A 25,035-nucleotide genomic window follows, 5' to 3' on the forward strand; every position below is an offset into this window, starting at 1 on the left:
CAGGCTTCTGAAAGAAGTCTTATTAAAGATAGGTAATTACCTGGCAAGTTTTCTATATGTAGAACAGCAAATTTCTAACTTTCAAATAGGTTGAACTTTCAAATTTAGTTGAATATGAGCTGTTTAGAATATAAAGCATTTTTTCTTATAGAAGCAATATTACGAAGTAGTTTTAGGTTTCTATGCTAACCTCTCAAAACCTATTTAGCTTAACAACTGAAATTCTTTGTTTTTGCAGTGAAAAATAGCCCGGAGGAAACATTATGATACTAATAAATACACCAAAAATTGATAGAAGTTACGAACAGCTTTTAATTTATCTAGAGTGTTAATGCTTGAAGAAATCCAGATTCATTAGGGAAAAGACACTTTTTCTTTTGGAAATCTGAAAGGGTTTCTGGTGATTACCAGGGAATTTAGAAGCTGATTATATTGAGTTTTTATTTCATGTAATATCAAATTTATGAACTTCCTTTTCCTTGATTCCAGCATAACATTACTATTACTCTTAAGCTTTATCACATAAGTTTTAGGGCATTTGGGGCTCAGAGGGGGCAAAAAATAGATGAGAGAGAGAGAAATTCTAGCAGCAAGAATAGAATGAAAAGAGTGTAAGAGAGATTTTGTGCAGAGAGGTTTTCTGAAATAGAATTTTCTTCAAAATAGCATCAATGTGGATGAAATTGAAAGAAAATAAGTGATTAAAAAAATACCGTGTCAGATGTTCTGGTGGCATGACTAGCTCAGGACAGCTTAATTGGGGCCATGTCAGAGGGTGGGGAGATTGGAATGGCTTTATGTAAGTGGTTGTAATAAAAGAAGAAATGTATACAATTGGCTATTTGTGAGTATATTATACATAGCAGGCGTTTATATGTTGAGTGAATAAGTGAGAGAATGAAAAAATGAACAGAGGTGCTTATAAAAGGCAGAGAGTGACAATTCCTCATGTGATGATGAGAGGGGTGGTTAATGTCCAGTGCAAAGAAGAAAATGGCCTGCTAATGTACCAATTTTGTGCTATGGGCTGGATGTTTCCCCCTCAAATTTCTATGTTGAGATCCTAACCCCAACATGATGGTATTAGCAGATGGGGGCTTTGGGAGGTGATTAGGTCATAAGGGTAGAGCCCTCATGAATGGGATTAGTGCCCTTATAAAAGAGATCCCAAAGAGCCCTCTTGCCCTTCCCACCATGTGAGGACACATTGGGAATACGGTCATCTATTACCCAGGGTGTGGGCTCTCACTGGACTTGGAATCGGCCAGCACCTTGATCTTGGGACTTCCCAGCCTCCATAACCGTGAGAAATAAATGTTTGTTGTTGAAACCCCACCCCCACAGAAATAAATAAAAGTCAGAGAGCACTAACATTCCTTTTATGACAGGCTCTAAAAATGAAAAATTTGAGAAGGTAGGCTATGCCATGAAAAGGTCTTTCACTGAAGTCATAACATGTGACAATACAGCCAAATTATTTAGATTACATATAAAATTTGGGTGACTTTGTTGGTTTTTTGTTTTTTGCTTTTAAGAGAAAAGGCTGTTTCAAGTAAGTTTAGAAACAAGATACAGGTCACTGGAAATACCTAAGTTTAGTGAGTGGTTCCGAAAGTGAAGAGTTTTGGTAGAAATTGCTGCTTCATAGGAAGTTTGAATGACCTGTTGATAATGGGTTTCGTTTTTGTTTTTGCATGCTGGGAAGCTATGTTCTCTAAGTTTATATGCCCACCCTCTCTTCTGTTTAACTTTATGTGTTTGGTCCCTTCTATATCAAATTTGATTGAAAGCATAGCTTAAATTAGTGTCTGTAGTATCTTTTGAAATTCTAGTCATTTGGGATTGATGATTAAAAATTCCAGGGTGCCTGGCTGGCTCAGTCGTTAAGCATCTGCCTTTGGCTCAGGTCATGATCCCAGAGTCCTGGGATCGAGTCCCACATCGGGCTCCCTGCTCCGTGGGAAGCCTGCTTTTCTCCCTCTCCCACTCCCCCTGCTTGTGTTCCTGTTCTCGCTGTCTCTGTCTCTGTCAAATAAATAAATAAAATCTTAAAAAAAAAATTCCGTAATATTTCATGAAAAGGAATTCACTAACCTAAAACCTTCTTGTTGAGGTCTTATTTTTAAATAAAAAGAGGTATTTAATAATTGAATATATATATATATTTATGAATCTGAATCTTAGTCTTAAACATTAGTATAAAGCTCACTGCATCATGTCCTGTTAATTCTTTATTCTTTATTATTATCTTAAAGAATCTTAATTCTTTATTCTATAGCTCCTCAGATTCATTTGCTTAAGGTAGTAGTACATTTATTGAAAAGTAATAATTCTGTTTTTCAGCTGTATTTTGGGAACGTTGCAATGAATTACAGGACATTGAGAAAATTATGGCTCAGATTGAACGTGGAGAAGCAAGAATTCAACGAAGGATCAGTATCAAGAAAGCCCTGGATGCCAAGGTACTATATTTCATAATTTTCAAATTATTATTAGATTGTTTTACTTGACATGGTGATTAGCTTTGACTTATTGCACATTTAGTTAAAATGTTTATTTTGTTTTAATTTACAGATTGCAAGATACAAGGCTCCATTTCATCAATTGCGTATTCAGTATGGAACCAGCAAAGGAAAGAACTATACTGAAGAAGAAGACAGATTCTTGATTTGTATGTTACACAAAATGGGCTTTGATAGAGAAAACGTATATGAAGAATTAAGACAGTGTGTGCGGAATGCTCCTCAGTTTAGATTTGACTGGTTTATCAAGTCTAGAACTGCCATGGTATGTATTCTTTACTTACTTATTTCCTTCAACTTTTTATCTTGAAAAATTTCAAATATCATATATTCTTCATTTAGATTCTTTAATTGTTAACATTTTGCCCTCGGCCCAGATAAGTACTTGTACATGCATACATAGAATCTATATATGCATATAGTATCTATATTTTGCATTCAGAAATACAGGAACATATCTATATTCAGAAACACATACCTGTATCTGATATTCATAAATCTACATATCGAGATTTCTGAGCCAATTTAAAGGAAGTTGCAGACATCATGAGTGTTCATCTCTAAATACTTAAGCATTTATCTCCTAAAAATAAGGACCTTTTCTTACATAACGACAATACCTTTATCCTCCCTGAAAATGTTAACATTGATTCAGTAATGTCATGTAGTATACAGTCCATGTACAAAATTGTCCAGTTGTTCCCAAAGTGCTGGGATGATCCAGGCAAAGTGCACATATTGCATTTGATTGTTGATTCTCTTTAGAATCAACAACTTTCTCTTTGAATCTACAACTTTTTTTCTTTTTGTTTTTTATGACTGGCTTTTTTTAAGGTGCTTGGGCTTATTGTTTTGTAGAATGTCTCACATTTATCTCATTTGCTCATTGTTAGATTTAGGTTAAGCATTTGGGGCAAGAATGTGACATAAGTGATGTGTACTTCCTATCACATCACATCAGGAGGCACGTTGACATAGGTTGTCCCACTCTTGGTAATGCCAAGTTTGATCACTTGGTTAATCTGATGACCACCAGAGTTGTCCACTTTAAAGTTACCTTTCCCCCTTTGTAATTGGGCAGGTGATACTTGAGACTGCGTGAATAACTTAAGGATTTATTTTTAATGAGAAGGAATTGTTGCCTAAGTTGAATCTTTAAAAGAATATGATGCGACAGAATATAATTAAGTAGAAGAGATATTTTATTTTTAAAATATTTTTAATTTATTTATTTGACAGAGAGAGACACAGTGAGAGAGGGAACACAAGCAGGGGGAGTGGGAGAGGGAGAAACAGGCTTCCCGCTGAGCAGGGAGCCCGACGTGGGGCTCGATCCAGGACCCTGGGATCATGACCTGAGTCGAAGGCAGACGCCCAACGACTGAGCCACTCAGGCGCCCCAGTAGAAGAGATATTTTAGCTTCATGCAATTTACTTCATTACTTTCTAATGTGAATTGTGTTCCTGTTAAATTCTACTGCTGCTTGACAGTGTTCAAATTGATATTGAACACTTTTTTAAATGCAACACATTTTTAATGTTAGCATTGTCAGTCTTTTCTCAGCTGAGGTAATTAAGACAAAAATAGACTTATATAGCCTAAAAATTAAAAGCACCAGAAACTAACAATTCAAACAATGGACATTTTTTTAGAGAGGGAGAGAGGTGAGGCGAGAATGAGGCAGAGGGAGAGGGCGAGAGAGAATCTTAAGCAGGCTCCACATCCAGCGCAGCACCTGACATGGGGCTGGATCCCACAACCCTGAGATCAGGACCTGAGCTGAAATCAAGAGTTGGACGCTTAACTGAGCCACCCAGGTGCCCCCAACAATGGACATTTTTAAGGAGTTGCTATCTATCATAAATGTTTTCTTGGCCTAAAGTGTGAATAGGGGTGTGTAACTGCTTAATATTTTGTTTGATTCATTTTATATTTTCAGTTCAAGCTGAATAAAAAGAAAAGAAAAATCTGAGTTGCTATATGGAAGACACTAATTTTGGCAGATGCTTTATAAGATCAAATACGTATTAAAACTTTAACATAAATTTAGAGTGTTCATGGACTATTAGAATGTGCCTGTCAAGTTGATGGAATACATAATGCTGGAGAGCTAGCAAATACTTTGGATCAAGCCAGGATTCAGAAGGAACTGGAGAAATTGGAATGATGGACAGGCTGAATCTCACAACATGACAATTAATAGGGATAAATTTAAAGTGCTATGCTTACACAAAAGAATATGAAGAGGTATATATGTTAATAAGATATAGTAGGAAGAGTTGAATTAAAAATAAAAAATAAGAATCTGTAGCATGAAAGGCTGAGGTTTGAGATAGAAAAGAGTTGTTTGACAGGGTTCTTTGGATCATTGAAATAGATTATTGAAGAACAATGTAAATAGCTTTTCTATTAGCTTTGAAAATGAGATTCTATTTTGAGTGTCTGAAGACTTTGGCAGTGAGCTAGTTGGCCTTTTAAGGTGTCTTCTAGCTCAGTGCATCTATGACCATGTTTAGCAGAGAACTTTCAAAAGCCATGAATTTAAAAATTTTAGCCATTTGGAGTTTTATGTGTGTAATGATCTAATGTAGAGCAGCATCAACGACTTGTAAAAGACAAATGCCTACCTGCATTGGTCAGTGAATCATGTTTTAGATCATAAATGTCCTTTTATGTGATAGAACATTTGCTGAATTTTGAGTATTATTTCAGTGATACCTTACTAATTTTTTAAAAGGTTGAGAGTTTAATGCTGTTTTCAGTTTCTAGAATCATTAAATTAAAGCAGAGGATGAAACAGATTCAAAAGTACAAGAAAAACCTTACATTACTTGTAATAAAAGCATGGCTATAGAACTACATAACCTTATTTTATTTTCTAAGAAAAAAACCCCGGTATATTATTATCAACCACTAGATGTCTCTGAACTCCCTTGTAAAGATTCTTATTTTCCTCCATCTTCTTTCTACAAAGCATTTACTTCTTTCTTTACCAAGAGATTTAAGTCTCCAATGTATATTTTCCAAAGAGCAGATATTAACTAATTAATTACATGATTGCGAAGTGAAACCTTTATTTTGTCTGTTAATAACGAAGATACCTCTGTCCTTCTGGGAGGTGGAATTTATGATTTCTAAAGAATCTTTAAGAACATATAATAGTTTATTTCATATTTAAATATTTTAATCCAAAGTTTTTTATTTAACTTTTCTATCATATTTTTTTATTTCCCTCCTAGTTAGTGGATAATTTTTGCTTATGTTTCTGGATTTAGAGTATAGGTAATATATTTTAGAACATGCATATAGTTAGACTGTCTTTTTGGAATATTTCATGGCATTATCAATCATTAGGGAATTAAAGGAATGGATTATTAATAATTCTAGGTGATCTCTTTGCCCTTTTATTTTAAATAATTGTTCTTGTATAGTGAATCACATGCACAGTCTAGGAAGAGGAACTTTCTCTTGAAAAAGGCAGTTGTGTTTTCCAAAATTAATTTGTTTCATTGAAAAATCCTATCTTAGAACTATGAAGGATGTAATTTGATTCATTATGTGTGTCACTGTGTTCAAATTGAAATCTTATTAATGAGTAAACTTTATTTTTTTTTTTTAAAGATTTTATTTATTTATTTGACAGAGAGAGAGACAGCAAGAGCAGGAACACAAGCAGGGGGAATGGGAGAGGGAGAAGCAGGCTTCCCACAGAGCAGGGAGCCCGATGTGGGGCTCGATCCCAGGACCCTGGGATCATGACCTGAGCCGAAGGCAGACGCTTAACGACTGAGCCACCCAGGTGCCCCTAATGAGTAAACTTTAAACTTAGCTTACTAAAGAAGCTATCTTTAAAAAACATAGTTTTGCTTAAAGGTGATTCTTCTTTCCCAGAAACACCAATAAATAGTGTGAAATACTCAGAAAAGTGAACACCTTGGTAGTTATATTTTACTCAGACATCTCAAAGTACTGAATTCATGGCTTCTGACTTGTAACAGTCTTAAAGTGCTTAAAGGCATGAACCTCCACTTCTAAATATGCCTGACTTTGAAAGCCTTCAGCTAAAGTATGAAGATTTCTGAGTCTCTTCTCCATTTAAAAATGCTGGCTATACAAAAGAGAAAATGAGTTTTAGTTCTATTTCTATGTGCTAAAAAGATTATGATTTTTTTCTCTGAGAACGTGTGTGGTCTTTAAGTAAGTAATCAGTCGCTATTGAACTACATAAACAAGTAGGAAGGATATGATCAATTTAGACTTTTAAGCTCAGAGCATGTGAATTGCCTTACCATTTTCCTGCTAAGAAAAACATCTTATAGGGTGCCTGGGTGGCTCAGTTGGTTAAGTGACTGCCTTCCGCTCAGGTCATGATCCTGGAGTCCCGGGACTGAGTCCCGCATTGGGCTCCCTGCTCGGCAGGGAGTCTGCTTCTCCCTCTGACCCCAACCCCTCTCCTGTGCTCTCTCTCATTCTCTCTCTCTCAAATAAATAAATAAAATCTTTTAAAAAAAAAAGGAAAACATCTTATAATGGGGTCTTAGTCTTAGGACATTCAAAGATGATCAGAATTAAAAGGACCTTTACCAAGTGACTGTAAGAGGAAATGATAATACTATGTGTTTATATAGTATCCTTTATGTAATACTTGCCAATCTGTTTACTAATATTAGCTCACTAATTTTTTTACCATTCCTTTTAGGGAATGAATATCAGGGTATTATCTCCATTCATTTAGTGACAGACTTAACGTGACTGGGAGATTTGAGAAGAATCAAGATTCAAAAGATGTAGCACGTTATTCAAGTTTACAGGAAAGGACATGTGGAAAATACCCAAAGTTTAATCAGTAATTCTTTAGACCTGCTTAGGTCCTTTTAAGGACTTATAGGAGAAAAGGCAGAATTGAACTTTCTGAGATAAAGAACATTTCTTGATAGAACCATTTATAGCATCCTTTGCAGGGTTGCTTTAAGTCTTAATTTTAGTCAAAAAGCATTCTTGCCTTTTAGCCTCTCTGAGGAGGTTTTTTCTTTCCTCTCTCAGCCACCTCAAGAAGCTGTGTGTGCATTGCCTGTAGCCATGCAGCTTGGAGTTGAATCAAAGTATTAGTAATGAGTTGTTTACAATTACCCTGCCTTAGGTAGTTAAATGAATTTTTCTGATAGCATCTCAGAAAGAATTGCATACTGTTTTATACAATGTAATAAAAATTCCACGTTATTACTGTTTGTTTTCAAATCACAACTTTATTATTAATGAAAATGTTCCTTATTTAAAATTAAGACAATGACATTCCTGATTAGAATTGGAGAAAAAAATACTTTTTAGAAAATATTGCTATAGCTTTTTATTAGCTTGCTTCCTTTTTATAGATTTATCAGTGATAGTAAATGTTAATTAGGTTATTAGTTTGGTACAGGATATTTTATTTTATTTTATTTTATTTTTTTAAGATTTTATTTATTTATTTGAGAGAGAGAGAGATAGTGACAGAGATAGCTAGAGAGAGCACAAGAGGGGAGGAGAAGGAGAAGCAGGCCCCCAGCTGAGCAGGGAGCCCGATGCGGGGCCCGATCCCAGGACCCTGGGATCCTGACCTGAGCTGAAGGCAGACGCTTAACCGACTGAGCCACCCAGGCGCCCCTGTACAGGATATTTTATAAATTATCTGTCCAATTAGGATTTTTTTAATAGATAATTTAGAAAAATGAAAGTCAAATTCAAAAACTTCCAACTTATTCTGTAGTTGCAATGACACTTTTGTTGCTTATGCAGTATAGTCTAGGAAATTTCATGCAGAGTGCTGCTTGTGACTTTTTATTTTATATAATAGTACTTAATTGTGTGATAATAGCTAATATTGATATCTTAGAGCATTACAATGAAATGTGAAAATAGGAATTAATACACTGTTGGTAAAATTGGTAAACTGTAAAATATATTGATGGGTTCTTCTTGACTATAGTATTATTAAAATATTAAAAACAAAATGTATTTATGCTCATAGGGGTATAGTTCTTCATATATCTGAAAGACTAAAATGTTCCTTTTCTGCCTTAATTTTAAAAAAGGTTCTATACAGAGGCACGTATAGGAGAGGTAGTGCTTAATTTTGCCTTGAGGGTTACGTTAGAGGAACGGCTTCCCAGAAGAGGTCCTTCTTGGATCTAAGTCTTAAAAAACTAGGAGTTGGCCATGGGACTACATTCTGGGTTGTGGAAACAGCATATGCAAGGGTATAAACAAGCACAGCATATTCAGAAATTGCGAGTAGGTTAGTATGGTAGGGTGTGAGTAGGGAAGTATTGGAAGATGAGTAAATAGCTGGCTGCCAAATTATGAAGGGCCTTGTCTGCCGTACAGGGTCTTCTGTCATTAGTCTATAGGAAATGGGGGGAGTCATGGAAAGACTTTAATAGGGCAGTGACAGTGATCAGATTTACATTTTAGAAATACTGTTCTGTGGAAGTGGGCAAATGTCTATCTCAGTTACCACATAGGCTGATAATTCCCAAATTTATATCTCTATCTTTCCTCTGTTCCTCCATTTTTTTTTCCTTACCCCTTGGCTAATGTATCACCATCTGCCCCAGAGTCTTTTTTATTTTTTTTAAACTGCTGTTCTCTTAACATTCAAGTGCAATTAGTTATATCTAAAAGGACCAGCATAGCACCTTGCACAAAGTAGGTATTCAGTGAATAAATGAGCATGGAACTTTTGTACTTCAGTTGGCTTCTATCCCATAAACTCCTACGGTTGTATCAGATTTGGGTAGAAAATAAAGAAATCTAGCAGCAAGTGTTTCTTTTCTTTTCACCTACCTTTTTCTAATGATAGACTTTATTTGGCTGTCATCCCTGAAGCTTTTATTTTTTCATAAGTTTGAATAGCCTGTTATAAATATCATGTGTTTTATTAGCAACTATAGTATTGGATTTAAGACTGAACCATTCTAACAATCTGAAATATGATAAATGCACTAACAGGAGTCCATTTTATGTATTTTTACTTAGGTGTTATCTTGCGAAGAGAGGACAATAACATTTTGTAAATAATGATGTGTGTAAATGGCAGCAGTTAACTAAAAGTATCATAATGTTTGATACTTATTTGAGAAATATAGGATATATTTATTGGAGTATTATCTCCCATTTAACTGTCGGTATGCTTGGGCCCTGAGATTCTAATATAGAATGCTGTTGCTTTTTTAAAGTATGATAGAGGTTCAAAAGTGACAAAGAACTTGGAAAATATACCACAGAATGTACGGTTGAAGGTATTGATTCTGGAAGTAAAGTATAGGGAGTTAATAAAAGAGCAAAGGAGAAAAACACCCATTTTGTTTTACTAAGAACTATAGAAGAAAATTCTGACTATATAGAACTACCTACAGATTTAGAGGCACAAATGTGCAGTGCAATTTATTTATTTGGTTTTTTTTGCTCTTGTTCATTCACCTGCTTTTGACTTTGAACTGTAACAGGCACAGACCTTCTGTCATTCAGACTTAGGTAGGCTTAGTGTCTAGGATTTTAGTACATAGGAAATGTAATGTGGAGCCTCTTTAATCTCTTTGAATAAGTCACTTCAAGTCTACTGATGCTTTCTGTGCCTTTTGAATTGATGCTTTGAAGCTGAGTATTGGGGCAAAGGATATTTGAACTTGGTGCCTGGCATGATTGATATTCATCGCACAGTAAGGGGCAGTGCTGCTCATTGCAAACATTTCATCATTTATTAAATAAAGGTAGAGATATGTATCCTAGTATTCAAAAGTTGAAACTTGGGTGACTTTGCATTGAATAGAATCACAAACCATTAGAAAGGTATGGAAAACCGAGTCAGCATAATTTGTTTAAAGTAAATCTAAAGACTATAGTTTAAAACGGGGATTGCCAAACCATAGCCCCCCATCCCGACCTGTTTTTCTATGACTTATAAGCCAAGAATTATTTTTACATTTTCAGATGGTTGGAAGAAAATTAAAAAGCTATTTTGTGACATGTGAAAATGATACAGAATTCAAATTTTATTATCTGTAAGTAAGGTTTTATGGGAACACAGCCCATAAACACATTCATTTATGTATTGTCTACAGCTGCTGTCTTGCTACAACCACAGAGCTGAGTAGTTGTGACAGAGACTGTGCGGTCTGCAAAGACAAAAACACATACTATCTGGCTCTTCACAGAAAAGATGTGCTCTCTGGTTAAAAGACTGTAAGAAAGGTAGAAAGGAAAGAAAGAAATTATATAACCAATGGTAGATATAAGTGCTATACAGTCCTTTAAGAAAAGTGTGAAATGAAGGATGGATAAAGGGAGAGGCTCTTTAGCCTAAAAGGGAGGTGTTTGGGAGGTCTGGTGGTGATTGTGGTGGAGGCGTGAGAGCTGCCTTGGAGTATTTGAAGGATTGTCCTACAGAAGAGGGAATCCGCTTGTTCTCTATGTCTACAAGAATTAGACCTAGAACACATTGTGGGAAATATAAGGCAGCACTGCATTAGGGAACATTTTTAACTTGTCCAAATGTAGAATACACAACCTTGGGAGGTAGTCTGTTGGTAGTCCCATTGGTGGAAGAATTCAGACAGGCCAGACAACTAACTAGCAAAGACCTAGTAGAATGGATTCAGCATCAACTTGAATGATTTTTAAAGATCCTTTCTAATCTTGAGAGTCTGTGATTTTATGAACTCACACCACTGAAAGTCTGTATCAAGGGAAGATTTCTGAGTACAAAATACACATTTGATTACACCACTTCTGCTCAAAAATCCATTAATAAGATCCTTTTGTCAGCTAAATTAAGTAAAATTCCTAAGTTCTTCACTGTTAGTGTCTAGGTCCTTTGTCCTTTGATCCAAACTTAGCTTTATCACTCTTACCCTGCATAGCATTTCCCAAGTTGGTTTCGACCAAATGTTGTTCTAGGATATGAAAATCTGTGATATGCAGAACATAGGTTCTGTGTTCAAATAGATTTGGGAAATGCTGATACTGTCTTGCCCTTGACATTTCCAATCTACATTAGTGTACTAAAAGCTCTGAGAAGTCCTGCCCTGAAGAAATTTGTTTAACTTTTTAAAAATCCAGTATCTCCCACACATGTATAAACACAATACTTTTTTTTTTTTTTGCCACAGATACTAACACCAGTTTTTTGTCATTTTCTTTTATTTTTTTTGAAAATTTATTGATTTATTTTAGAGAGAATGAGAGGGAGAGAGAGCAGGGGGAAGGAAGGGCAGAGGGAGAGGTAGAGAATCTCAAGGAGACTCCATGCTGAGCTTGGAGCCCGATGCAGGGCTTGAACTCATGACCCTGAGATCATGAGCTGAAACCAAGAGTCAGACGCTCAACTGACTGAGCCACCCAGGCACCCCTCCGTTTGTCATTTTCTTACTGTCTTCGGTATTTTATTGTTTTTGCATCCTCTCTCTTCCTCTTGTGTGCTGTTTTTCTCGCTCCAACTTCATTCCTAAATCCAGCATTGGGAAATGGTAAAAGATAATTAGACCACAGAATTGTGGACACAGAGACCACAAGACACATTCCCTGTAACCCCAGGAAAATAAGAATATAAAGACGTACAAGAATTTAGGAGAATATGGATGTGAAAGGAGAAATCATGTAAGATGAAGGTGCTTTTGATATTATGAAATTTTTCATAGTTAATCAAAAAGTGATTCACCATTTTATTGATAATCTGGCCTTTTGCTTTGTAATTTCTGTTTTTAGCTAGTGTTCTGTTTATGATACCATCTGTTTAGTTAGGCAGTGCTTAAGCATGGAATTAAAAATGGGGTTGGTATCTGTAGAGAAAGTGACATTACCTATGCTAAGAAGGTAACATCCACACTCTTCCATTCCTTGGTGCCTTTCTCTTGAGGGTATTTTTCTGTGTCTGGAGTAGTTAGTGGCATGTTAAAAGGAATGAAGGTAAGAACTTACTATACAGTCTATTTATAATCATTTGGAGATATTCTACTTCCCTGCATATGAGACAGTCTCAAAAGGATTAGTTTTTTCCCCCTGAATCACCCATATGAACCATGAACATGTATCTGAAGATATCTGCAGTCACTGGCAACTAGTACTTATTGAGAATAGTAACAGCCAGAGGGTACAGCTTAATGAGTCAAGAATCAGCCTCACATAAAGACTCTATCTAATAGTCTCCCTAGAAACCAACAATCAAATCTCATCAGGGTCAACTTAGTCCTTTTTATAATAGATAAATTGAATAACATGCTGTTTAATTTGTATGTGTGTTATTGGGTGAAGCTATGAAGAGTATTTGGTCTGCATATTAAAGATACCACTATTGTTTTGGTAAGTAAAGATGTTCTTTTTCCTAAATTATTTAACTTTGGGTAATTGGGGATGTGGGAGAAATCTGAATGTGCCAGTGCTTTGTAAGGTTATTTCTAATAAATAGTAGTATTTTTAAAACATTAAGGAGGATTTGTTTTTCTGGGTAGAGACTATCTTTGGTTTTCCTTTTGGGCTTGAATTTTTAGGAATAGGAAATGCTTGGATAGTTGATAATCTTTCTGTATGTATCATTTCCTATGTTGTATGTCATTTTTCTGGCTTGTATTTGGAAAGTTAAAACCATTTGCCATTTCTTAAAAGCGTTACAGGTTGCCCAGGACCTAAATGTTCATTGCAGAAAATTTGGAAAACAGTCTAGCATGAAAATGAAAATAAAAGTTAGCATTGGTCCTCTTTTCAGAGCTAGCTGCTCCTGACCACTCATACTGCTGTAGTTACTATTCTTTCAGCTGTTTTTCTGTATACATGTATACAGTAAGATGTGTCTGTGTATTCTGTTTTCTTTTTTTTTTAAAAGATTTTATTTAAGAGAGAGAGTGAGCGAGAGAGCAAGAGAGAGCACGAGTGTGGGGAGGAGCAGAGAGAGAGAGAGGGAGAAGCTGAGCAGGGAGCGCAACACGGGCAGGACTCAATCCTGGGACCCTGGGATCTAGGCCTGAGCCAAAGGCACATGCTTAACCGACTGAGCACCCAGGTGCCCCTCCACTTTCACATGATCAGAAATTTAGTTCTCAGTATTTCCCTGCTGAAAATAAGACTTCTCCAAACATTCTTCTGTAAATTTTGGTATACATCTCTTATTTCCTTACATTAAATTTCTAGGAGTGGAATTGTTAGTTCAAAAGAGGAAATTTTTAAAATGCTTCATTGATATTCCCAAATTGCTTTCTAGAAAGGTATAGTGTGTTTTTTTAAAGATTTTTATTTTTACGTAACCTCCACACCCAAGGTGGGGCTCAAACCCACAGCCCAACATGGAGAATCGCATGCTGCACCAACCGAGCCAGCCAGGTGCCCTGAAAAGTGTAGTGTAGTAGTCTGTTTGGGATGCCATAACAGAGTACCACAAATGGGGGGGGCTTTAACAGAAGTTCTTCACAGTTGTGGAGACTGGAAGCCCAAGCTCACAGTGCCAGCAGCGTTGGTTTGTGGTGAGGTCTTTCTCCCTGGCTTGTAGATGGTGCCTTCTCACTGTGTTCTCACATGGCCTTTTCTCTGTACGAGTGTGGAGAGAGGTACCTCTTGGTGTCTCCTCCTCCTCTTACAAGAACACCCGTCCTGTTGGATTAGAGCCCCACCCTTACAACCTCATTTAAGCTTAATTACCTCCTTAAAGGCTTTATCTTCAAACACAGTCACATTGCGGGAAGCATATGAATTTGGGGGGGGGGTGCAATGCAGTCTGTAACAGGTAGTAACGTTGGCATCCCATCATCAGTGAATGAGAGTTCCCGTATCCCATCTTTTTTTTTTTAATGTAGATTTTAAACTTCCTTTTTTTTTTTTTTAAAGATTTTATTTATTTATTCATGAGAGACACAGAGAGAGAGAGGCAGAGGGAGAAGCAGGCTCCCAAGGAGCAGGGAGCCCGATGCGGGACTCGATCCCAGGACCCTGGGATCATGACCTGAGCCGAAGGCAGACGCTTAACCATCTGAGCCACCCAGGCACCCTAAACTTTTCCTTTTTTAAAAAATTTGAGAGAGAGGCGCCTGGGTGGCTCAGTTGGTTAAGCGACTGCCTTCGGCTCGGGTCATGGTCCTGGAGTCCCGGGATCGAGTCCCGCATCGAGTCCCGCATCGGGCTCCCTGCTCGGCGGGGAGTCTGCTTCTCCCTCTGACCCTCCTCCCTCTCATGCTCTCTGTCTTTCATTCTCTCTCAAATAAATAAATAAAATCTTTAAAAAAAAAAAAATTTGAGAGAGAGTGCGTGCGCGCACGTGTGTGCATGAATGAGAGAGAGAGAGAGCACAAGCAGGGGGAGCGGCAGGCGGAGGGAGAAGCAGGCTCTCTGCTGAGCAAGGAGCCCGATGTGGGACTCGATCCCAGGACCCTGGGATCATGACGTGAGCCGAAGGCAGGCACTTAACCGACTGAGCCTCCCAGTCATGCCCCCCCTCCTATATCCCCATCTTATTGCCAATACTGGATCTTTACACCACATACACACGCATGCACATATCACTGGCAATTTGATAAAGATGACGTTTTACTTTGCATTTCTTTGATCATTAGTTTCAGTGAAAAATTTAAAAATATTTGGATGTTTTAATTTTCTGTGAGTTTTCTGTTCTTATATTTTGACCATATTTTTGTTGGGGTTCTTAATTGCCAATACACCTGCATTTTCATTTGTGTGTTTAGCTATTTTGTATGTATCAGACATTTTTGCTTATATAGAAAAGGAATTATACTTTAAAATGTTATTTATCTATGATTTCCTTTAAATACAGCTAAGTATTACAGCGTTAATATGTATGAGTACCTGTATTAATGAATCATATGTTTAATACTCACCATACATTCATAAAAACCGTTTATAGTTTGGATGCATTGATTTGCTGGCAGTGAAATATAGGTAACGGCAAGGTTAATGCAAAGTCTTTTCAGCTATTGTTTGCTTTGCATTAACAAATACAGCAGCGTTTCCTGAGATAGGCTCCTCAGAACTCTAATCCTGCAAGACATCCTGTGAGAAGAGATTTCTGCTGGTTGAATAGCTTTGGGAACTGCTTGCATCCTACATCTCCCACCTAGTGCTTGACAGTGCTCATCAGGAACTTAAGTCTCTGAGAAGCCCTGGAGTAAAGAAATCTGTGTGACATTTGTAACCTGAATACTTCCAAAACTTATTTTGGCAATAAGACTTTCCTCCCTTTTTTGTTTATATGATTTTTGTTACCTTTTTACTTTGAAATGATTCACAGGAAGTTATAAAGAAATGTATAGGAAGGTTCCATTCACCCTTCACCAAGTTTTAACCAGTGGTAACACCTTGCATAACTGTATTACAGGGTCATAATCAGGAAATCCATATTAGTACAACCATACAGCTTATTTGGATTTCATTGGTTAAACATGCACTTTGTGTGTGTGTGTGTGTGTGTGTGTGTGTGGTTCAGTGCAGTTTTATCACATGTAGATTTGTGTAATCAGCACCACAAGACTCCCTTATGCAAGCTCTTTATAGTCACACGCACTCTCCCCCCTTTGCTAGCTCCTGGACACCATTGATAAGTGCTCTATTCCTAAACTTTTGTCATTTCAAGAATGTTCTATAAATGGAACAATATGGTATATAACCTTTTGAGATTGGCTGTTTTCACTCAGCGTAATTCACTTCAGGTTCATCCAGGTTGTTGTGTTTACCAATAGTTCTTTCCTTTCTGTTGCTGAATAGCATTTCATGGTATGGATGGACCACCGTTTGTTTACCCGTTCACCAATTGAATGACATTTACCCCCTCCCCATCTTTTTGGTGGAATCTGTTACTATCCTGTATGAATATTGTTCTGAAGTACATCAACTTTAGAAATTCTGTACTTCAGATATGATACCATTAAATAATTACTATTTTTTAAAGATTATGCCTCAGTTGCAGAAATTAAAAGTCTTTTATTATTTGGTTTAGGAATTCCAGAGACGCTGTAATACTCTAATTTCATTGATTGAGAAAGAAAATATGGAAATTGAGGAAAGAGAGAGAGCAGAAAAGAAGAAACGGGCAACTAAAACTCCAATGGTAAAATTTTCAGCATTTTCCTAACTTTTAGGTAGATCTCATTTTTTTTTACATAATTAAAATGCCTATATTATGTTTAATGCCACATGATATCTATTATAAAAACTGTTTTTATGAAGTGCTAATTTGTTTTTGACAGAAAAAGAATACACTACAACTGCATTCCCTATTTGTCTGTAGAACATATGGTTAGGAACTCCCTAGTAACAGGGCTCAGTATTTTAAAAAAAATTCCTCATGACTTTAAGCAGAAGTATAATGCAAGTAAAATCCTTTGAATTGAGACTCTGGTTGTCGTGGGGGAGTAGGAGAGGGGTGGGGGGGGATGGGATGGGGCTGAGGTTGAAACTGGGAGTTCTGATTTGATCAAATAAGTTTTCTGATCTTTGTTGAACTATGAGTACAAATGAGAACTTTGAGCAGACAGCAAAGCTTTACTTGGTTTACTTGGTAATAAATTAACTATTGAATAATAAGATGACTTGATTTTAATCTAGTCAGGTTGCCTTGTATAGCTACAATTTAAAATATTCTTTAATAGATCATATTATTTGAGTGTGGTTAAGTAAACTACCATATTTCATCAAGTCTAAGATGCTTCCTATTGTAAGACACAGCATTATTTTATGTATCATTAAGTAAAACTGCTGCCAAGTAACTAATTTGTCATCAATTGTAAGATGCATCCTGATTTCAGAGATGCTAAAGTGAAAAAGAAATGTGCATCATAGAATATATGAAATATGGTATTTTAATATCTATCATACAGTTTTAAAAAATAATACATTCATAAATAGCATTTTGCCAGAAAACTTTAAGTAGTTCTTTGAGAGTACATTTATAGTACCATGTGTAAGTAGACATTTGCTGACTATTTTTGCTGGGTATTTTATGTCTTTTCTTAAAAAAAAAATCTTTGAAGGTTATTTTACATTGGGTTATATATTTTGTTGGGCTATATAGAACGTTAACTGTGAGTATAACATTTAAGTGAATATTCATGTTAAAATTTTTTTTTAATGCATTTACATCCTAGATTTAACATTGTTGGGCCATTTAAAAATGTGCATATTGGAGCAGAACATTAAATCTGTTTCCATTTTAGTCACAGAAAAGAAAAGCAGAGTCAGCTACTGAGAGCTCTGGAAAGAAGGATGTCAAGAAGGTGAAATCCTAAAGCCTAGAAATAAAGTTTTAAATGGGAAACTGCTATTTTCTTGTTCCCATCTTCAAATGCTAATTGCCAGTTCCAGTGTATTCATGGTACTCTAAGAAAAATCTCTTTGGTTTTGATTTCTTGCATATTTTATATATTTTACAATGCTTTCTACCTGAAATGTGTAGCTTTATATTTTATGCATTCTAGTATTTTTGTGTACTGTATTTTGTGCATTTCATGTCTTCATCAAAATCCTCTCAGTCCTTGTTCTTTTGAAGCTTGTGCTGAGGTTTTAGCTTTTCTATGTTTTATATGCCGCTGCTTTGAAAGAGAACCTAGATTCTATAGCTGTATTATTGTTGTTTCATACTTTAAATTTATATGGCTGTGGAAAAATGAATTAAAATGATTTGAGGAGAAAGACTTTTTCACTTCTTTGTTGCTTTCTTTTCTATTGAGTATGGGCTTGTATGTGTTACTGCATACTGTGATTAGCATAATAATTGTTTCTTTTGAGGTCATCTAAATATTTTTTTCCTGAAGGAATAAAGGGTGAGAACAGAAAAATATAAAAAAAAAAACCCTAATATTTGATACTGTGCTTGCTGTCAGTATGCATTACATTTAAATTATTCTCTAAATATTCAAGTGGGAAAATATAATAAAGAAATGTCTATAAGAAATTTAATTATTTCCTGTGTTTTGTGCAGTAGAAAAATAGTTGTGTTTATTGAATTGCATTGCTCACTACTGTGTATTTGGTTGCAAGTTAAAGCTTTGCTTGCTGACTTGTGAGTGATCTTCTGTCCCGTAGAGACAGTTGAGAGGAGTCTGGGTATAACATGTAGATTTATTAACAACTAAGTTAAGAGTACAAAATAAGTGCTATGCATGTAGAAGAAGGGGGTCTGGCTTCTGTAGGAATACAATTATGCTCAGATAACAAACAATCTCAAAGTGTCAGAGGTTTTTATACACCAAGAGTTTATTTCTTGCTCACACTATAGATTCCATGCAGGTCAGAAGGATATGAGAATGGGAGGGGACCTGTTCCACACAGTCACTCAAGGTTCCAGGCTGACTGAGGCTCCAATGTTTTTTACTGTCGCTGTACCATCTGGAACATGTGGCCTTTTCAGCTGCTGCTGTAGGAGAAAGGCTGAAGAATCTCATGTAGGTTCTTCGTTACCTAGGCCCAGAAGTGACACATGTCCCATCCATTTATATTTCATCGTCCCAAAGTAGTCACATGGTCCTGTGTATGTGAAAGACGGCTGGCAAATGTAGGGGAACAAGTGGAATGTTTTACATTACTGCCTCTGCTGCCAGGCCTGTTGGCTCAGGAAAGAACCCGTGGAACACATGGAACTGTTAGCATGTGATCAATCAGAATCAAGGTCAGGTTATAAGGGAACAGGGAAAAATGGATTGGAATCTAGTGTGAAACACATAGCAAATAAGCAAAGTTGGGAATGCAGGAAAGTGATTTTAGTTATCAAAACAAGGTTTGGATCACTAAAGGGTTGCTCCCTCCCCCTACCAAAATCCTTTGCATTTCCTATCTGATTCTGTCACCGGCAAAACTTGGGTATCCGTGAAATTCACACCCTCAGTCTTTTCATAGGGGTTCTGACACCTAGGAATCAATCTAGAATGACAGTCCACTGTCTGCTGGACTCTTCCAAGTCTTCATTCATTGTCTAGATTTCATATTTCTTACTGCCATGCTCCTGATTGGATTCCTTTTACTGTTTCTACTCTTAGAACTTAGAGTCTTGTACTCTGTTGGAAGTTGGGGTGAAATTGAGGTGCTATTAAGTGATGAAGTCAGGATGATACTAGGTCAAGGGACCAAGAGATACCCAAATCTGTCCTTGACTTAACTACCCTTTCTGTAAGGTCCACAAAGAGGTGAAGTGAGCAAAGTAACACTTCAGTAGCTGGTACTTTGGCTCCAAACTTCAATCCAGAGCTGTTAAGCCCAAAATAAAATCTTGGAATTTTCTACTCAATGAGATTTAAACGCTGTAGTTACCTGGGCTAGAGAAAATGATACCTGAGAGGGTTCTACTGAAACCCCCAAGTTTTGTGTACTGAAAAACAGTGAGGGTCCTAGACTCTGATCAATGAGTTCAGCATTTCTTTTCTTAGCAATTAAATTCACGGTGGGAGCAGTACAATTAGGATCTTTAAACTTCTTTCATGGAAATTTGACAATCTCTGCTTGCTCTTTCTCTGTTAACCCAGAGGGGTTAATAGTTAAGCTGTATGTGACTATCTGCTTTAGGGGAGAAAATCTGCAGGTAAGTTCTTCCAGCCTTTTCATGGGGCCATTTTCCTGATCCATATCATGGCTCTTATGAGACTTTCTTGGACCAAAGAGAAGTGAAATTCAGCTCTTCAAGATGTTCAATAAATACCTCTGGTGTCATCCTCAGAAACTTGTGAAATGGTTTTATCCAGGACATTAACTTGAAGAACCCACCATATTTAGTGAAAAATTCACCACCTACGCTATTCCTCGTCTTAGATTATGTACAGCATTGTTGTTGAACATAGCCTACAAAGGAGACCCATACAGTGAACACCAGCTGATAGCACAGTTCAAATAATACAATGTTGGGGATACAAAATGCCCCGAATCTGTATTTGAAACCTCTCTTACTGTCAATTCTCCACAGAGAAATTGAAGTATGATAGACAATTCAAAAGTCCTGAGAGAGAAATCCCGTTTCAAACAAGGGACTGAGACTGATGGGGTAGTAGCTCTAGACCTGGCTGCCTTTTGGGGAGAAAAAACAGGACATTCAGTTTACCAGCTGCTTGGAGGCCAGAGGAAGCAGAAGAGTGTGCTGTTTTCATGACTACAGTCTTATAAATGCACAATGATCCAGCCCACCAGCAAAAATGGTCCAATCGATTGTATGGGAGTCTGACCCGACCTGATTCCTTATTTACAGAATGTGCAAGGATGGAAGTGAGTAGAACAGGGACCCTGAGTGGTTTTCTTCACTCAAGACCTCTGTAGAAGACAAGAGGTGAATAGGTTTTCCAATAATCCTCCCACAGAGGCACTTGGAAAGCATCTGTCTTGATCCATTGGGTACTCAGGCTCTAATTGCCTTAGAATCAAAAGAAGGGGGTGAGCTCAGTTATCTCATTTGCATAATAGCCATTTGTATCTGTCTTTATTGCACAGCTCCTTTTACTGCTGGCTCCCTGGCCTATGAGTGGTTATGCTATATGGAAAACCTGGATACTGTTGCATCACACAATTCTTCCATGAAATATGCCCCCAGATTTGGTTTCATTGTCTGAGACCACCCAGTTAAGAGAAGTTATTGCAGCTATCTTAGTTGCTGGGTGTTTGGTTTTAAAAACCTGTACTCAACTGGTGAAACTATCTACTGTCACCAAAATAAAATGCTGTTATTTCCTAATTACTGACAAAGGTCCCCACTGTGGTCTATTGTTCCTCCTCTATGGTGCGGTAGCCAATGCAGCCACCTATTTCAGATTCTGTGCCAGTTTCAAGGCCCATGATAGCGCTGGTGTCAACACTGCTTTCTAGCTATTCTTATCAACTCCTGAAATCCTCAAGTTGTCATCAAATTTCAAACTTCCATCAATATTCTATTCCATGTCGTCTTCATTTAGTCTGCCTAAGCTATCTTCCCCAATTGACAAAGGGTAAGATTTTCCTGTGGTTCAAATACATGTAGCTAATGCTATTTGTCATGTCCCCAATCCCTCAGCGTTATCATTTCTATGTGCTCTAGCTGATTTCTAACTGCTAGTATTTCTTTGTCTAAGGACTTTGAGGACTTTATCAGAGGCCTTGGAAGGCTTTTCAATCCTTTGTTTGATAGGCTGGGAGAGCTCGAGGGTTAACACCTCTGAGTGGCTCTCAATCAAAAACTAATTGGGGTTGTGTATAAGTACCCAAACTCTCTCACCCCTTGAGTAAAGTCTCTCTTAGGTATGTGATCTATATGGTTCCCCAGAGTTTACTCATAGAATTAAGCTCTAGTTACTCAAAGTAGTAGCTGTGTTGATGACATACTTTTTATTGACTTTGTTTCTTTCCCTGTATCACTTATTCCCCTGTGGGTATTTTCTGGGGTCAACTCCTAAATGATACTACTTGCGTGAGAATCTTATCCCAGGGTCTGCTTCTGAGGAAACCCAAATTAAGACACTCACCTTGTATGCATAGTTCTTCTTAGCCCTTAGTTATTTCATTAAAAGGTATAGAGTGTTTAAGGAGAGTAATGACTGGACAGTATATCATTGATCTGTTCTTAGAAGGTCTACCCCTCTGTGGACACTTAGTAGGTGATATGATTACATCAGGATATTCTGCCCTGGCACAAAGTGCTGGGTTCTGATTTCTCTCCATAAATAGAGGAAACTTTTTCATACAACCAACAGTTTTGGCATTGGGAATTGTTAGGCAGAGGTTAAAGGGTTCCAAGTTTTGGTAAGGCCAAAGCTAGTGTCCAAGCTATGGCCTCTGGAAGTGTTCTACATGCTAGTTGGTGCCCCTTTCCTGTAGCAGTGGTCCATTTAGATAACTGAACCAAGTGTTGGCCTTTCTCCCTGTACTGAGGCATATTGCCATTACAACAGCCTGGTGACCAGGCTTTTTCGTCTGTTGGCCTAGTGACCTGATGATTTGTCCATTTCCTGATACATTGTTTTCCTACTGGGGAGACTTTCATCTAGGCCGTTGTAGTCAGATTCAGGCTGTGTATTTCCATTGGCTTTCAGCCTTGCCAAGTATTGCCAAGACATGCTTGGTTAATTTCTCATCTTCTTACGAGATACATATCAGAATTTGTCCATATAGGACTACCAAATTTTGTGGTCTATTTTTGAGGATCTCCATTTATGTGTGGAAGGTTGATGGTGAGTGCCATGTATGTGCAGTTGTCTACCTCCCATCATGAATACAGTTTTGAGCTAATATATCTCCTTTAGTGGTAGAGGCCAAAGCCTGTTTACTATATCTAAGACAGTAAAGATCTTTGCATAAGGTCTTATCTTTTCTAGAATATTTGGTATATGACCATCATCATCATCAGTTGGGATTGATACCTTATTCAGTTCTCTCCTAGAATCAACTGTAAGTCTCCAAATGCCATTTAGTTTTTGTACTGGCCATATGAGAGCATTGCTAAAATATGATAATTTACCCATTTTCTTCTGATCACTGAATATTCCTTCTGTTTCTCAGTATGTGTTAGCTATATCGTTCATAGTTAGGTAGATGGCCTCCCTTACCTTTGTGAGAGATGATTGCAATTACGTCTGGGTATATCTTTGTAGGTATGTCCTTTTGGGTTTCATATGTCTATCCTGGTTTCTAAGATCTCAAGCTTTATTCTTTCTCTTCATTTCCTAATTCTTTCCTAGCTTGCCTCCCATCACAACTAAAACTCAACGTGTCTCCTGGTTAAGAGTTTTAAAATATCCTGTAATCATTCTACCTGCTGACTAAGGGCCTTCCGCTGTTTCCAGGCCAACCCATTTCTCAAAGCCAAGGCATTCTGGGTACAGGCATTACTTAATATCTTTTTGACTTTTTTCTTTCATTAAATTTTCCTCTCCACCTCAAAAAATCTACTTTCCCTCTGCAGCAAAGGCCTCAATTCCTTTCTTATTAGTGAACTCTACCTGCGGTGATTGTATCCACACTCTGAAGCCTCTGAAATCCACAACCATGGTTAGACATTTGACCAGTGCTCACTGAAGATACCGGATCAGGAAAGCCATTGCAAGGAATGTATTTTCTCCTGATTAGGCCTTGCAAATCACTAAGGGTTATTTCTGTTAGTCTATCCCTTTATCTTCTTTCCACAAATTTGTAGATTAGGATTTAGATATTGCCCAAATCAGAGTCAACATGAGAATATATGGTGGAAAGGGACTCAGAAAACTTTGGAGAAGACATATGACACCCAGAATTTCATCTTGCTGTCATTCTCTCTTTACCCCTGGATGCAGGTTAAAATAAGATTAAGAGATTTAGAGTTTGGGCCTGCCATCTAGTTGGCCATGTGACTATTTAGATCTAACAATCCAATAGGCCAAAGATGCTTATTTTAGGAAGACTTAGGTCATGTCGTGGACCTTGTTGCTCCTGCAATTCAAAGTCTACCCTAGCTCTTAAAATGAATATTTGCATCAATACCGGTACCTGCCTATTACACATGGGAGATTATATTCTCGGCCTACAGAAGAAGTACTTCAAGTTGGAGGACTGGACCTCAGTCTCTTCTGTGGGACTTTGCTCTCCAAATGTCAGTTCCTGGGGCACATATTTGCTTTGTCTGCTGAGATAATGCCAATGTGGAGGGTGGAGGTGAGATGCAAGTACATTAAGGGATGAAATTATGATGGTAATAGACCAGGGGACTCAGGAATACTTAAATTCTGCCTTGACTTTACCACCTCTGTGTGTTCCACAAGGGATGTATGTACATAAAAAAGTGGTAAAAGAAAGCAAAGTAGCATTTTATTAACTGGGACTTTGGTTCCAAACCCCAGTTTAGTATACTACTGATTGGGCTTGAGCACAAGGAGGTTTAGGGTAGAGGCTGCCTGGAACTCAGAACCAAAGCAAGGTGAATAGTTTAGCATTTCCTTGAAGCCAAAATCAAATTTCAAAATTTGCCATTCCAATGAGAAAAAAACCTCACAACTACCAACTCCAGAGGGAATGAATCCAGAAAGAGGCTTTCTATCCATATGGGATTGTTTAGATTCCCAAGGTCTACACATTTAGAAACTCTGGTGCAAAAAGTGTTTGGGAATCTTACCCATCAGTTCTGCACTCCTCCACTACTTGTATAGGAGGTTAGGGAGAGGACCACAAAGGAGCTTTGAACTCCTTCCCCTGGAGGCCAATATGGACACTATGCTTACACTGCTTCAATGCTCAGCTTCTGTAGACAGGTCAAGTCCTACAGCTTGTGTTTGATACATGTTGATACATGGCTGGAACATTGACTAATACAAAAGGTATCACAGGAGGTACCATTACAGAATGCAAACTTGGTAACTTCTAACAAGAATCCGTATCACCTATGTGGGATTTCTTGTCATCTGTCATATTTTGTGATTATTGATGAGACAAAGTTTATCAGTGAACAATCATTTACGATACAACAGTGTCACAGTATTTTGAGTTTTCTGGGAGATGGTGACGGCTGCCAGTCATGACAGTAGGAGAAAAAATGATGCTTTTCATATGTTATTATAAATGCACATT

General features: G+C 37.3%; 1 protein-coding gene across 8 annotated transcripts in view; it reads left to right on the forward strand.

Moving 5' to 3' along the window:
• Positions 1–25,035, forward strand: part of SMARCA1 (SNF2 related chromatin remodeling ATPase 1) — a 265,313-nt gene that overhangs the window by 52,106 nt on the left and 188,172 nt on the right. For 2 of the 8 annotated variants that reach the window (XM_031027442.2, XM_031027457.2), the window contains 4 exons: positions 2,344–2,462; positions 2,575–2,787; positions 16,493–16,634; positions 17,709–18,450. In XM_031027442.2, the coding sequence (XP_030883302.2) occupies positions 2,344–2,462; positions 2,575–2,787; positions 16,493–16,627 (467 nt within the window). In that variant the 3' untranslated portion in view covers positions 16,628–16,634; positions 17,709–18,450. Of the gene's footprint in view, positions 1–2,343; positions 2,463–2,574; positions 2,788–16,492; positions 16,635–17,639; positions 18,451–25,035 lie in introns of those variants that run through there. The other 6 variants (XM_006727341.3, XM_006727342.3, XM_081808280.1 and 3 more) reach the window with 4 other exon arrangements.

The sequence above is a fragment of the Leptonychotes weddellii genome, chromosome X (assembly GCF_054177405.1).
Source record: "Leptonychotes weddellii isolate Sample4059 chromosome X, ASM5417740v2, whole genome shotgun sequence".
Lineage (NCBI taxonomy): Eukaryota > Metazoa > Chordata > Mammalia > Carnivora > Phocidae > Leptonychotes > Leptonychotes weddellii.